The sequence below is a fragment of the Zeus faber genome (genome assembly GCF_960531495.2).
Source record: "Zeus faber genome assembly, chromosome: 3".
Classification (NCBI taxonomy): domain Eukaryota; kingdom Metazoa; phylum Chordata; class Actinopteri; order Zeiformes; family Zeidae; genus Zeus; species Zeus faber.
In genome coordinates, this window is record NC_137190.1 from 7,427,237 (window position 1) to 7,443,650 (window position 16,414).

Below are 16,414 nucleotides of genomic sequence, written 5' to 3' on the forward strand. Positions count from 1 at the left end.
ACTGCATTTTAAATATCGAATATTATTTCAAGATGGGTTCAGATAACTCCTGATAAGATTTTCCCTCATCATTGTTATGACATGCCATATTGACCCAGGTTTATTTATTTTTTTCCTGGAAATACATCTGACGTCTGGGTCTAGAGTTTTAAATGTCAATACACAGTAGAATAATAAAAAAGAAAACGTGCGCATTAGGAGGAGTGTTACCACTTGTTTCCGCACACATACAGTACCCTACAACCTTCGAACAACACCTCGTCCGATCCACCACTCGCTCTCCATTGCTCTCATACTTCACTGGGAACCCAAAATTTTCCCACACGTCTAATTTGAAAAGAAGCAGGCGGGGCTTCTAGCCCCATTATGTTCGTCAATCTTCACACACTTCGTACGACTGTAATCTGGCGTTGATTGTTTTCAAATAAAACAGTTGCATTTATAAAAACAAGATTTAGTATTCAAAAAGTATTTTTCCAAAAATTAGTCTTGAAAAAAGGGGGTTGTCTTAAAATCAGAGCCGCCTTATATTAGGGTCAACACGGTAATTTCCCAGCGTAATTTAATTGCATAGATTAATTTAAAAAATTGAACAAAAAAAACTGAAGATGGATCAGTTATCAATATAATAGTCTGGTACAACTCTATAGATTATTGTTTTCCATTATTACCTGAATTCCCCCACAGGATCAATAAACCCAATCTTACATGGACAGGCCAAGGAATGATACATAGCGAGGATCTCAGTGAAGGTCAATCTTATTTCCGCCCTCTACTACCGTGACTCACATCGTCCCAGATGTGGTGGGAACGATGGGGATGTCCTCTGCCTCTGTAGGAATGGACCAGGGAATGTGGAATTGCGGTGCCAGCTCACGCATCACTATGTTCCTACAACACCCAGACAAAGGTCACATTCAATTAATAAATTCATGTTTGGCTCGTTCTAAGCTGAGGATGAATGACAGGTAGTAGCCGATGCGCGGGCAAAAACAGAGCCGACGTAGACGTACCCGAGGATCTTTGCGCAGTCGTCATAGTATTTCATCGAATTCTTCACAAAACTGAAGCCGTTGACGTCGCACACGTAGGAGTGTCCGTTGGCTCGGAGGAGGTCAAATCCGCACACGGTTTGCTGGCGACCGTGACAGAGGAGAGGAGGACGCCGCAAGGTTACGACCCTTCACGAGCGCTTCAACACCGGCCTCTGCGACCAAGTAGCGACTCAAACATAAATCACCGGAGCTCACCTTGAATGCCATGCACACTTTCCGGGCGACCAGCTTCTCCATGGCCGAGAGCATGACGGGGTAGCGGATCTCCTTGCCCTCGCTGTCCCTCTCCACCTTCCCATCCAGGGCAGGAGACTTACGGGCCTCGGCGTGAGCGTAGTCCGGCCCAACAGTGTACACCTGCGGTACAGTGCACACGTTGACACCAACAACAAACCTTATCAGGGAACATTACCAGGGAAGACAAGATATCTGCATGCCGAAAACACAAAAGCCTCGTCAGCTGCACGATGAGAGTGTGCGTTTCTGTGTGACACAAATCTTGCTGCAATAATAAACTATTGCAGGGGTTATCAACCTTTTTTGGCCCATGATGTTGTTTTCAAGGTTGCATAATCCTCACAAAAAAAGCGTTTGGAAAGATTTCATCTTTTTTCCCTTTTATTATTTTGGAGCCAGCGACACTAATTATATACGTGTTACCGTTCACATTTAGGCCAATTAGAAACAGACTAAAGAGGCTAAATGAGAATCTTTCTTACTCTACATTACATTTCTACATTGACTGGTCAAGTACGGATATTCCAAATTGCATGTTAGGCAATTAAGTCCCAATCTTGTCTTCCTTGTATGAATGACTCTACATTTTTATGCTGCACCTGAACCCAAATTGGGTTCGATGTGCACAACAAAAAAGCATTTTTCACATATCACAGTTCCATTCAGAGTCCCATGTCTGACTATACACTCTACCTTTACGTCAGTGCCATCTGTTGGCATGAACTCCTCATAGATGTAGGACCCCGTTTTCCTCACGCTGCTTTCTGGCGAGTACACGCTGCTCCTGCTCCCGATCTGAGCAAAGGACAGCGAGAGCAGAATCAAACCGAAAATCTTCTGTGTTGGATCCAGCCCCTATTAATAAATTGACATTAACCAGTGGCATGCTTTTCCATACTGTGTAGTCTACACCTTGTCCACCGCGCAGCAGAACCACAACGTGCTGCTGTTTGTTTGAAAAGAGTTACATCTGATAAATGATAACACTCTTCCTATCTGGCAGTGCAACCGATGTAATGAAACACCCACAGTGTTTAGAAGAGAAGCTACTTAGTGATCCTTAGTGATGAACTGGAGTGCTCTATTTCTGGACAAGGTTTTCAGAATTGCTGCCATTATTACTTGACAGATAATGATGGTGGTGAGACCTCGGAAAGTGTGCGGAGTAGCCATCACCTTCCAAATATAACACAACTCCTGTTGCTTCCAATGCAGACCTGCACAGGCACTTGGACAGGGAAAAGGAGCTGGAGACTTACTAGAGGAATTTGAGACTTAAAGGGGGTGTCGGGTGTTTAGGGAAACCAGCCCCAGAAATGGTGTGTTGAAGGAGACCTTTCTGAAGAGGCGCTGGCTGCCGCCGCCCGCTGAGGTTGGGTAGTAGATGTAGACGTTGTGGTCCTCTGCGCAGACGGGCTTCTCGACGAAGGGCTTCGGGAACACCTCTCCGTTCACCTCCACGTGGTCCTCCCCCTCCACAAGGTTGCACTCTGAGGTGCCAAAACCACACAGAGGCGACAGATATTGTTTGTCGCCGTGGAGACACACACAGCTGTCACTTCATGCAACAGTGTAGATTCTTGAGCGCTTGCGAAGCAGTAATCTCATTTAGATTATTTTAAGTTTTTTTGATGTTGCTATAAAAGCAAACCTTTAACATCAAAGACGGGTGAGACATAAACATCAGATCAGCTGTCTCTTAGGAAACTTGCACTCTACTTGTCACTGTGTTAAGACAGGATGTAAATGCCAGAGCCTTCATATCACAGCACTCAATTTGTGACGCTCCTTACTGCGTCCCGTTAAAGACTAAATTTATCTGGTGACCAAAATATACCAACGCTGTCTCAAATTGATAGCCTCAGGGATGCTAGCTGGACAAAGGCTGGAAAACTGGTTCTCCACAGAGGGGAAAAATGGCCTTTAAAGATTAAAATAAGCAATGGGGTTAATTTAGTTATATTTATACCCCGCACACAATTCTCTCCTGGGTCACGTTAGCTTTGTTAAACACCAGTGAAAAAATATCCATACTTAATATCAAAGTAACATACTGACCATCTGGCTTATCTGGGTCTCGGTTCAGCACAGCATAGCGCGGTAGGTCAATCCCCTCTTCCTGCAGGATCCGATAGACCTCCCTCCTAAAAATAAACAGTACACTGTGATGTTACATTGTCTGTGCCTTACGGTGAGGACACACGAGCATTTTGTCCCACGAGCCTCTCCCCGTTCATTGCGCACATGGGATTAAACGTGACATGTGGATGCCAGCGACACAATCTATAGTTGGAGCACAGTCAACTTTGTGCAAATCAACTTCATGCAAAGTGCCTCTACAATTAATTAAATGCAAGAGAATGTGGGCCAAAAAGGCGGTGGCCTAAAACCAGGCTGTGGCCTCGGGCTGTCACAATCCTAATTGTTATACAAATAACATTTTACGCCACCATCATAGTATAAAATTATAATAGCGTGATCATAAACATCTACCTTATGAAGAGCCATTTATTAACAGTAACATTTCCCATGCCCAACATAAGAAAACATTCAAATTCTATGTGTTGCAACATTTCTAACAGTGCCTTAAAGGGGGCCTAATATGCAAAACTCACTTTTTCAGTGATTGTTCAAGTTCAAGAGATTATTTGTCAAATACATTTGAGACTCTGAGGGGCCTACTACCACACAAACTGTAAAAAAAGGCATCTCAGTCAGCTTTTTGAGAGCTGTCTATTTCAGCAAACGTGTCCTGAAACAACCCGTTCACATTTGCGGCCAACCCCTACGTCACGTTGGGCCTCAGTAGAATTAGAACCACCCTCCATCTGAGTAACTCAAATCCTTTAAAAGAGGAATTATTACCAACTGTCTGTGAAGAAACTGCAGATGATGGAAATGTACTGTAAGTATTTAAAAAATAATTCTGCTGTGTTTCTTTCTTTCTAAAAAAATAAATAGAAATAGTATGCGGTACTGTACATAGCCTGATGTGTTCCTAGACATAGGCTGCGCGCAACCTATTGTGAGTTTCTCCAATCCAAGCCAATTCAAATAGTGTTTTTATTGTAGATGTATTAAATGTTATTTTCTGACGTTTACATGAAACAAAAAATCCTAGTGTCTGTGCGTCCCGCTGCGTTGCGGTGTCTGTGTCTCCTAAAAGCTTGCAGAACGGCAGAAGTTGGAACAAACTTTTAAATGAGGCCTTGTAGATCTAATAAAAGTGACGATTCAGCAACTTCATTGCTTATTTCTCGCCTCAAATTTGATCAGAAACAGATTTTGGTGGAATGAAGATGGTTGGAAATATTTGATTGTAGAATCCAACAATTTTACAAAATCATTGAAATCCGCTCAAATAATTGCAATCATAATTGTGACAGTTTACTGTGAACCAAAAACCATGCGGTCAATGATTTTGTTACCTGAGCGTACCTGACCGAACAAAACTTTGACATCTACCCCGCGTTCCAAATTATTATGCAAATGATATTTTTCTCTGATTTTCCTAAATAGTCGATGCAAATGACATTCAGTATTATTTTCAAGTCATCAACCGTTAGGGTAAAATTTGAATGTTATTGAACAAACCTCCCAATGATAACAGTATTTCTTTCAAAAATATAAAACTCAAAATGCACTGTTTCAAATTATTATGCACAACAGAGTTTCAAAACATTTTATAGTTGTAAAGAACTGAAAATGGTCATTTGTTGAATTTGCAGCATTAGGAGGTCATATTTACTGAAATCAAAAGCTATTTCAATCAAAAACATCTTAACAGGCCAAGTTACATGTTAACATAGGAGCCTTCTTTGATATCACCTTCAAAATTCTTGCATCCATTGAACTTGTGAGTTTTTGGAGAGTTTCTGCTTGAATTTCTGTGCAGGATGTCAGAACAGCCTCCCAGAGCTACCGTTTTGATGCAAACTGCCTCCCACCCTCATAGATCTTTTGCCTGAGGATGCTCCAAAGGTTCTCAATAGGGTTGAGGTCACGGGAGGATGGGGGCCACACCATGAGTTTCTCTCCTTTTATGCCCATAGCAGCCAATGACACAGAGGTATTCTGTGCAGCATGAGATGGTGCATTGTCATGCATGAAGATGATTTTGCTACGGAAGGCACGGTTCTTCTTTTTGTGCCATGAAAGAAAGTGTTAAGTCAGAAACTCTATAGGTCATTTTCACACCTTCAGGGACCCTAAAGGGGCCTACCAGCTCTCTCCCCATATTCCGGCCCAAAACATGACTCCGCCACCTCCTTGCTGACGGTGCAGCCTTGTTGGGACATGGTTGCCTCCACCAACCATCCACTACTCCATCCATCGGAACCATCCAGGGTTGCACAGCACTCATCAGTAAACAAGACTGTTTGAAAATGAGTCTTCATGTATTTCGGGGCCCACTGCAACCGTTTCTGCTTGTGAGCATTTGTAAGGGGTGGCAGAATAGTAGGTTAATGCACAACTGCAAGCCTCTGGAGGATCCTACACCTTGAGGTTTGCGGGACTCCAGAGGCACCAGCAGCTTCAAATACCTGTTTGCTGCTTTGTAATGGCATTTTAGCAGCTGCTCTCTTAATCCCATAAATTTGTCTGGCAGAAACCTTCCTCGTTCTGCCTTTATCTGCATTAACCCCTCTGTGCTCTGAATCAGCCACAAATCTCTTCACAGTACGATGATCATGCTTATGTTTTTGTGAAATATCTAATGTTTTCATACCTTGTCCAAGGCATTGCACTATTTGACGCTTTTCGGCAGCAGAGAGATCCTTTTTCTTTACCATATTGCTTGAAACCTGTGGCCTGCTTAATAATGTGGATAGTCCTTCTTAAGTAGTTTTCCTTTAATTGGGCTCACATGGCAAACTTATTATCACAGGTTTCTGAGACTGATTTCAGTGATCCAAAAAACCCTGAGATACATGAGTTTAATTGAAAAACAAAAAATGTAATGTTTATGACACTTAAATTAATTTGCATAATAATTTGGAACATGGTGTTATTAAAACTGTAGACAAAGAAATTATATACAGAAAACGAAATAGAAGAAGTGGTTGAACTTTGTATTAGAAATTAACTGCATTAATTGCTTGCTATGCTTTCTCAGATGTACCTCAATACTACCACCGATGCCTCTAAGCCAGTAAAACACAGCCTTTATTCTTAAATTGAATACTGTAAAACATTTGCTCTCACTGAAGCTTACCTGTCCTGAATGAAGTACTGCATGTTCAGGTCATTGATGAGCAGAGGGTTTCTGAGTTTGGTGTAGCTCACTGCCTTATCCAGCGGAAATCCTGTTTAGAGTACAGAGCAGGGGTTTACTGAGAGTGCAAAAAAATATCCACAAATTCCTGTTTGAGTCTAAGAGAAATAAGTAAATGTGCGTTTGTTCAACAAACCCATGTACACATTGGCATTGTGATCTAAACCAAATTAAATGTCATAAACTGGTAGCATGCAAAAGAAAAAAAAATGTGAAGAAAATTGCACAGCAAATAAGTAAAAAAATAAAATAAAATAGCAGCGGCCATCAGTCAGACAGAACAAGCTATGTTAGACTTGACATAAGGGTAGTATTGTTTTATAAGAACATCAATGTTGTGTGCTTGGCCAGTCGATTGTTGACAAACTCAATTCTATGTGACCATTCTTCGACGGACTGACTACGTATAGTGTGAGGCTCTGTGTTCAGTTTTTGCCTGCGTGCTCACTGCATGTGACAACTGGTTATCAGTTCCTGCATGTGATTGTGCTCTGATTGGATTGAATGTGTGTGTGTGTGTGCGTGTGTGTGTGCGTGTGTGTGTGTGTCCCACCTTTGGAGTGGAAGGAGATGAGGCAGTCACACAGAGGCCATTTTTCCACTGGCTCGTTGAGGATGACGTCTTCGGGGAAAATGACCACAGTGATGAACTCGAACTTGCAGAGCCTCTCCAGGATCTGGGTCATTGGCTTGGACTTGGACTTCTTCATCATGCAACAGATCCCCACCAGGATTTGTCGCTCTGGGGGCTGACGGGAAACAGACAATAAGTTGAGAATATTTCCTCCATCGTCAACACATGAAACAGGTGACCTTAATACAATTCGGCAAAATTTGGAACTATACTCAAGGTATAATCTCAGAAATAGTGACATCAGCATCACTAACTTAATGTTAAGGACGCAGCTGATTTTGGGTGGATGAGTTTGAAAAACGCCTCCTACCGAATCGGCGTCTTCGTCGCCCTCATACAGCTCCATGTCTGTCCTCATTCTGTCCTCAAGGCCCTCGCTCTCATCGTCCTCGCAGCCCACGAAGAATCTGGGAGCGCCACGCTGGCTCTCACCCAGGCTTCTGGGCTCTGACATCACAGTCCCCCACGGCAGCCCTCAGCGTCCCGCCGTACCATCGTACACCAACACACCGCTGAAGCGGGCCCCCCCTCCCCTATAGAGGGTTACACGAGGCCTGGGAGCAGGAAGGGATTGCCTCTACCTAGGTTGCGCTGGGCGATGGAGAAGGAGACCCTGGCTAGTAGGCGAGGACACTGAGAAAGGCACAGAGGTCAAGGACGTGATCGGTTATGGGAGATCAGAGGGCCGAGGTGATGGGGCTAACTGGGCCCCTGGGGTGGCGTTGCTGCTCCCGTTTCTCATTCTTCATTCAACAGGTTCACATCTCAGATGACTGGTGTGGCTTCAGAACCTTAGTGGCAATAGCTCTGCTTCTACGATAGAGATTGGATGGCCCATTCTTCTTTTTAAAAAGGTCAAGACTGAGAAGGGGAAGAAATACAAATCTTAGTTGAAATTGTTCAGTGGTATACTTTAGAAAGCAAATAGATGTGGTCTTCTTGTTACCGTCACTGACCAAATACTTTCTAAAGCTATGAGGCTAATGCCACACTTGAACTGTTGTGGAAAAATGGGAGCATCTCTAAGCAGAAAGGGTGACGTGTTTAAGTAATAATTACCTTCAGCCCTTACTGTAATGTTACAGACGTGCAGCCCAGACACTGAAATCTGGTGCTGCACACTGCTGAGCCAACAACTTGGTTTTGTGTTCCCATCCCCAATGAATTCTGGCAAGCTTTGTGACACACCCACACGTCACACTACTCACAAACTATGCATACTCATTACCTAAACATGAAATGTCATGTGAGAGCCCTTCTTGCACAGCGCATCAATTCATAATTAGGCATAATTAGGCACAGACAGTGTAGGAACAAGCCAGAAAAACAACAGCAGAAAGTACAGCATTTTATCTCCCTGGATGTCAAGCATGTGGCGCACTCTTTTCCCTGTTACCTCACCATCAAAGAATATCCAGGTCTCAAAACAAGCTGCAAGTCTTGTAAGACTGGAAGGGCATGCAGGTTAACGCATTACCACTTGTGCTTTAAGCTGAATTGTTACCAAATGAACAATATGTTCAACAGAACACCATGAGCTATAACAGATGAACCACAAGAGTATAATGAAAATACCATTGTTAAGCGTCTTGGCAATATTCTCTGGCAACGTAAAAGACTCAAAGGTTCCAGGAAAATGAATTATAGATGCATTCAACTGGGGTTGGGGGGGGGGCATTGGAAGGGAATGAAGGATACTTTCTGATCAAATGAGCGTCAACACAGGGAGTAGTAAAATAAATATTGTACAATCAGCATAGAAATGCAACCATGACCTGCTCTTAATTATTCATACTCATGGGCTGTGCATAATTGGAAGAGTAAAACAAACTCGTCCCATGCTTAAGTGGATTAGTTGGTGCTATGGAGCAGGAACATAATCTGCTTTATTTCACCTGTTCAGGCGGGTAAACCAAAATAGTTTGCACATTTGTGCATGGCATACGTCCTGGCATTCTGTTGTGAAAAAGTACCACACTGGCCTATAGCTCCAGCACTGCATGCATGCAATTAAATGTAAAACAACGTAAAACATGGCACGGCTCACTGAGCATTTTGCACCTGCCTTCGTTTCCACTGGGCGAGGGCTAAGACCCTGAGGACTCTCCGGGACCCGGGACCCAGTAAACAGAGACTCTGGGCTCCAAGAACCTGGACACAGTAAACAGTAAACAGTAAACAGGGGTGACGCAAAACAAGGCTATGCTCATTTGAAATCAGCTCGTCGGGAAGCAATTTGAAATTTGGCTTTTCAAATTGAAACAGACCCTAAATGGGTTTAATTTTACTGGGTCCTGGTCCGGGACCAGGACCCAGTAAACACATCGTGAGCCCCGGGACCAGGACCCAGTAAACACATCGTGAGCCCCGGGACCAGGACCCAGTAAACACATCGTGAGCCCCGGGACCAGGACCCCGTGAATAGAAATGAAGCATAAAGGCGAATGTGAAAATTCGCTTTTTTTTTTTCTCTCTCTTTGATATTAATTAATTTGACATTAGCTTTAGCTTTTCAAATGTAAACAGAGCCCGAGATCCAGGAGCAGGACCTAGTAAACAGACTGGGAGCTCCAGGACCAGGAACCCGTAAAGCAGAGACGGCGCAAAATACGTCATTTGAAATGAGCTTTTTCTTTTTCGTTCGACGTGAAATCATGACGTGGATGAAATAATACTCACAGCTGAACGTTCGTGAACATGAGCACTCGGCTGCTTTCGTCTTGACAGCTTGCACACGAAACCAACCTTGTGTGTGTGTGTGTGTGTGTGTGTGTGTGTGTGTGTGTGTGTGTGTGTGTGTGTGTGTGTGTGTGTGTGTGTGTGTGTGTGTGTGTGTGTGTGTGTGTGTGTGTGTGTGTGTGTGTGTGTGTTTTGTTTTTTCCTCCGACCCGGGGGTTAAAGGACCGTGACGGGCCACCAATGGGAAGGCGGGGATTGTTCAACGGGGCGGGATCTTGTCTTGGTTTGAACCAATAGGCGTCGAAGGAAAGCCGTGTTTGCGCCTACTGGGTCCCCCCCCCCCCCTCCGGAAAGGGGGGGGAGCGGTAGCGCCCCCTGCCGGCGAAAAGGGGTAATGACGGTACGGCGTTGAAATGCGGCGTTCCGGCGGGGACTCGGAAACCGGCGCTCCCGCGTCTGTGGTCCCCGCTGCTGAGATAAACGTGTCCATTGCCTGGACGCCATCGGGGAGACGCGCATTTGACCGGCGGGATTGTGGGTTCTATATGATGTCACGTGTAAACACAGCACGAAAACCAGCAAGTACAGACGACCAGAGATCGGAGTAAAACGAAATATATGTAAACCCCCCCCCCCCCCCAAAAAAACAACAACTGTGAAAAAATCAAATCAAAAAGCCGTTGAAGAGAGTTTGGTCTGCGGCTGTGACGTCGGGGGGGGGGGGGTTATCGCTACACACTCGGACCTGAGCGATCTGCCCCGAAATACCGAATTGTAATTAGGATTTGAATGGCCGTTCCTTTGCGGTTTTCCCAGTCGGAGGTGGGAATTTTCCGAGTCCAGTATTTAATGCAATGCAGCATAAATCACAACGAATGAATGGTTATAGTATTGGTCGTTTTGTGAAGTGCATATAATGGATGTGATTGTTGAATTGTTGACTGGTTTATTGTTTCTTATATATATATTAATTACTATTTTCTATGTATTACTGTATTTTCTTTTTTTATTATTTTATTGCCCATTTGTTCTGATGTTGCTGTGAATTTTCTATCTTTCTTATCTAATTGTGTTGTACTACTACTGCTACTACTACTGCTTATAATAATAATAATAATAATAATAATAAAAAAATATATATATCTGCAGGTAGAAATACACAAGGTCCAGTTTAAACATGTTAGGGGCATATTACAGGGTTCCGAGGTTCCGACAACTGAGGTTCCCGAATCGGCGCTCTGGGATTATATGTGGGGCCGTTTAGAGCGGACCAGGGGCTCGGGTTGGGAGGAGGGCGAGTTCGGGTACAAATTTGTGTTTGAGGAAGATCTGCGGCGTCAGCTCCCCGGGGGGGGGGCTCATCTATGCTGCGTGCTAGGGAGCGTTGCAGTCGGGGAGAGAGCTCCTGCTGTACCATTGGCTGTTCCTGTCACATGGTTGTTTCTCTGCTGTGTACGATTGGCTGTTCCTGTCACATTATTTGTAAAACGCAGAACGAGTTACAGTTTTCCGAGTTTCCTTTACACGCAGCCCTGGCTCAAGCTGTCTGTCTGGATGTCATACTCGCAAGTGGCTGCAGAGGACAGACTTCTGATAGACGAAGCTTGGACTTATATAACTTTGGATGATAATGTCACAAAACGCCCCGCTACTGAAACGAATCAAATCGCGTCAATGTTCTCCTATTTCCAGTAAATTTACATTTGTTTCTACACTAATTTCTGCTTCAAATGTACATCGATATTGATCAAACTCAAACAACAAGATTAAAAATAATACAAATCTGAGCAAACACAATAAGGCTGGGCCCCTAATAAACAATAATAATAACAATAATAATAATAATAATAATAATAATAATAATAATAGCAATGGTAATAATAGTGTAAGGAGTACAGGTTAGGATTATGTTTGTGACCAAAACACATTACTGACATGTTATTTTATTATGCTCTGAGTACCTGAAGTCCTTGACTACATTCAGAACAGTTACAATCTCTATCTCCCTAAAAACTGAATTACATATTGACAAAATCAATAGAAAAAAAAAGGCATCTTGAATTAGGCAGGATCTGACTTTACTGAAACGTAATTGTTAGTTTAAAGTGTTGATTTGACAGAGTTGATCTTGGCACTTACCTATCGCCTCGCTACTTCTTTGAACATGTCAGAAATTAGGAACGCTTTCAAAGTTTATGTTATCACCAAAAAATGCACAGGGTCCAGTTTAAATCATTTTTTTTATAAAGTTGCAAGTAAGTTGAAGATAACAATTAAGAGTAAAACATAATGACGGTGGGTTAGGTTGGGTTAGGGTGTCGCAGAGTATGTAATGTATGTACTATGTATGTGCTATGACCGTGCCATACAAACATATACATACATAAATTACACCGTTTTTATGGATTGTACACAGTTGCACAGTCCATGTGTGTACTGGACACTACCACACCATGTGTCCTTGAAAGCCTTGAATGTCTGTTTGTTTGAGTGTCCACTAATGGATGTGAAACAGAATTGAATAAATACTTATCTACAGGATCCTGTGGAAAGTGCTGCTCACAGAACACTGTGTCTCTATGGCAGAACACAGAAAATACATTCTTTTCACTGGGCAGAGCTGGAAAACACAGCTGATAAAGGGCCACGTCCCCCAGCAACCAGACCCCTGCCAGCCGGCCTTTACTACACACCTCTGGCCATTAACCCCTGCATTTCTCGCATAACTGCATGGGTGCTGTGGCATGGCACGCATGCATTCATCCTCTGAAAGAGGTGTTGTGAGTGTGTTTTATATGTATTTCTAACACCATTTCGCATTAAATGGGTCACGTGGTCAAGTTCACTTGCAATGGTAAAATAACTTTGAGCCACTTTAGCTGGATGGTTTAAAAAAAAAAAAAAAAGGTTCAACTGGAGCTATTGTCACCATGTGTATGGCAACGGCAACTGTCAGACTGAGTTTGACCTGAATATAACAGTGACATTTACCATATCAGATTTCTCGGATAAATAGTGTTTAAAAACATTACATTAAGTTTAAAATTAAACCCATTTAGATTTAAATTCAGACTTGGCCCATTTAGCGCTTGTTTTCCTGACAAGAATACACCAACAGGGCCCCCGGTTCCTGCCGTTATTTTCCCCACCGTGCACGCAATATAAATATAGTCTACAGGTACAAACTGTCCCAAGATCTCTTGACAAATTTAGCGCAGAAACAGACTTGAGGAAATGCGGGACAATTGCCGAAATAATGGAACACTGTGTACAGTCAGGGCCCCCATTTTGCGGTTGAGGTCAGATGACACAATTCAGATTTAAATTGCATGGGGCCCGCGGAGCCAACAGCTTCAACCATACCCGCTCAGATTCAACGATCCTAAAACTGAAATGTCTTTCGCCTCCGAGAAGAGCAATCAAAACGGCGTGGAAGACGGAGTACGTGGAGGTGATCGGTGAATAAGTGATAATGATCGTTGTGGCACAGAACGGTGGGGGTGTAAACGAAAAAAAACCACGAACCCTGTGAACCATTTGGGTTTACTGTAATGCATATGACCAATGTAATCATCCATTTTCATGTTATAAATATGTAAGGCTGCTGCTGCACTTAAACTGGTCTGCTCCTGCTCCTGCTCCTGCATGTCCATGTGTAGTCGGTCAAATAACACACAGTGCACGCTCAAATAACTTCGTTCATTACCTGCATCCACAGTTAAGATCAGAGTTTCTCAGTTATAATGTGACTATTTAATTGCCGATCTGTTTCAGTGTCTGATTATGTTGATGATTGGTTATGTTCATATGTTGACCAGGGCCCCCTTGAAAAGATGTGGAAAAAAATGTGCCTATCCTGGTTAAATAAATGTAAAAAAATATATAATAGTTTAATTGAATGAGCTCTAGTGGGGGAAAAGGGATATTATCTAGTATTGCTTGCTATTGATCAAAGTGGAAAGTTTGCACATCAATTAATTCCACACTAACGTGGCTCTTTTTGTTATTTGTATGTATGTGACTTTTCCTTAACTGCACATGACGTCACTTCCCGTCCTGTGAATAGCAGCGGCCTTGCTCAAAGGGGCTTTGTGCGCCTCCGGCAGCGTTGCCAGGTCCTCGGTTTTCCCGCGGAATTGGGCTACTTTCGAAGCGTTGCCGGCGGGCTGAATCGATGTCCTCTGGTCGGGTTGGACCTATTTCGCATGAACATCACACGAACAATATTAATATATAAATAAATAAAAAACGAGTAAAATAGAAATGGGGCTGGGGATGATGTATGGAACGGTATGGAACGACTACGCTGGTTTTGTCACAGACCTGGCAACCCCGTCCTCCAGTCATTAGGATGGGGTGGAAAGCTTCACACTCAGGCTGTTTGCAAATTACTAAAGCGCATCAAAACAAGTTATATTTTATCATTCCAAGTTTATTGCAAAACGTGCCTTTGTTTGAGTTGAATGATTTTTATTTTTTTTACACAATTGTCTTTCATATATTCATAACCTGTATAGACACTTCATGCACACGGAAGATTATTCATGAAGAGGCTTTTTATAAAATTTGATGCATGTGAGACAACTGATGCACATTCAATGCAAATAAAATAATATAAAATACCTAATAGGGAAAAAAACAAGAGAACAGACTATTGGAGGGAACTGTTAAGCAGCGGTAATATAATACTACTACTACTACTACTACTACTACTACTACTAATAATAATAATAATAATAATAATAATAATAATAAAAATAAGAAGAAGAAGAAGAAGAAGAAGAACGACAACAACAACAACAATAATAGTAATAACTATTATAATTATTAGTGTTATAATAATAATAATAATAATAATTATTATTATTATTATTATTATTATTATTATTATTATTATTATTATTATTATTATTATTATTATTATTATATTAGCCCACAATCAAGCTATAAAACCATAACTGATGATGGAGTGCTCTGAAATATAAGGATTACCTCATTCCTGCATGTTGCATGGAAAAGGTAAAGCCCTTTCCTCCCTCTCTCATTTCCACTGCCCTCCGCCCCATCTCAGACCTTTGACAGCACCACTGGCTTTGCAGTTGAGAGAAGCCTCAGTCCTCTACATCACCTTCACCACTGACTGCAATTTGATGCAAGGACCCCAGAGCAGAAATAAACAAACTCTAAAGAAAATACTTTCTTCAGAAATTCTGGACACATCTCTGCAACAGGTGGGAATTGAGACCGGACTTTGTTTCACAACTATATAACTAGAATACATAGACTACTTTACTTAAACTTAACTTAATTTCAATACATTTAACTGATTCATAGTAATGTACTGGATGGTGTACTCAATTATCCTGCTCATTGCTTATTTAATAACATTTTTATTTTACTTGTCAGATGAAAGGAATTGTTCTGTGTAGACATTGGATTTTTTTTTTTCAACATTGAAGCATCTTAACATATTTTAACAGTCATAAGTGATTGTGTCTTAATTTATCTAGTGTGAAAATACATTTATCTAGGGTAATAAAGGATTTTTATGTCGGGAGTAAGCATTTGGGGTACAGTGATTTAATTTGTTGAATGCAATACTCTCTTCATTATATTCTAATTCCCTCTATGTGAGTCAATGGCACATTCCATGAACCTCTCTCTTAGCGCTTTCCTGTGGATCAAAGTGCTCTTCAGTCATTCAGCTGCTCTGCGTCTCCCTCATGTCCTGCACTCTGATTATTCCATGTGAATGTGAGCAGTGTTGAGGCATCATGGAAAGGGCCTCCTCAGGAACACACTGCAGTGTTTACATAGGCCCTAATGTCGTCAGGGCTGCCATAATACCAGCTTCACAGGGAACAGATCTGGTCTATGGGCTCCAGTCTTCACAGGAATAGATCTCACCACACCAGCTGAATGAGCGCAGTGTGGAGCTCGCCACCGGGACTTCCAGCACATAACCCGAGGACTGACGGACTGTCACTCACTCATTCAAAACACGCTGAAGTCCGTGGGGGTCAGAGCATTATTTTCGTCAAAGCGTGTTGAAATGACCATTCTTTGTCCATTATCCGCTGCTACATCTTGGTGGAATATGTTAAGTTGTACTCAAAAAGCAAAGTGGTTTGGATGTGACGGTGGATTTTATATCCAGCACTCGGCAGTCTGCGTGAACGTGTAGAATGTGCGGCAAGTGCCAAAGTGATGCCTCTGGCCATCCTGCGGGGTTATCCCAGGGTAGTGTCTGGTTGACTTTGAAAATGAAACACTTGGTTGAGCTATGCTTGCTTTCCGAGTCCAAGTCAAACTGTACGGCGTGGTAGTATTTCAGTCATTCTTTTGCTTTCGATCACAGAGCTTGCTTGACATCATGCTACCGGTGGTCAGTATTTGGCCATTTTACTTTTACGTTCAATCAAATAGAACGTGGTGTATAACTGAAGCCTAGAGCCCCTACACCTCCTAATATCAGCTCCCATGCCTGTAGCCAGCCTTGTGAAAGGGTCTTTTTTTTTAACCACAAGTGGACCT

At 42.5% G+C, this 16,414-nt stretch overlaps 1 protein-coding gene across 12 annotated transcripts in view; it reads right to left on the reverse strand.

Moving 5' to 3' along the window:
* The window catches only part of ppip5k1a (diphosphoinositol pentakisphosphate kinase 1a), a 28,677-nt gene extending 20,619 nt beyond the window's left edge, over positions 1–8,058 (reverse strand). For 10 of the 12 annotated variants that reach the window (XM_079997473.1, XM_079997465.1, XM_079997472.1 and 7 more), the window contains exons 1-9: positions 7,512–8,058; positions 7,121–7,316; positions 6,508–6,598; positions 3,351–3,436; positions 2,628–2,782; positions 1,986–2,087; positions 1,251–1,412; positions 1,014–1,135; positions 790–891 (exon numbers count right to left, since the gene is read on the reverse strand). In XM_079997473.1, the coding sequence (XP_079853599.1) occupies positions 790–891; positions 1,014–1,135; positions 1,251–1,412; positions 1,986–2,087; positions 2,628–2,782; positions 3,351–3,436; positions 6,508–6,598; positions 7,121–7,316; positions 7,512–7,655 (1,160 nt within the window). In that variant the 5' untranslated portion in view covers positions 7,656–8,058. Of the gene's footprint in view, positions 1–789; positions 892–1,013; positions 1,136–1,250; positions 1,413–1,985; positions 2,088–2,190; positions 2,251–2,627; positions 2,783–3,350; positions 3,437–6,507; positions 6,599–7,120; positions 7,317–7,511 lie in introns of those variants that run through there. The other 2 variants (XM_079997470.1, XM_079997463.1) reach the window with 2 other exon arrangements.
* Between the last annotated feature and the right edge of the window lie 8,356 nt (positions 8,059–16,414).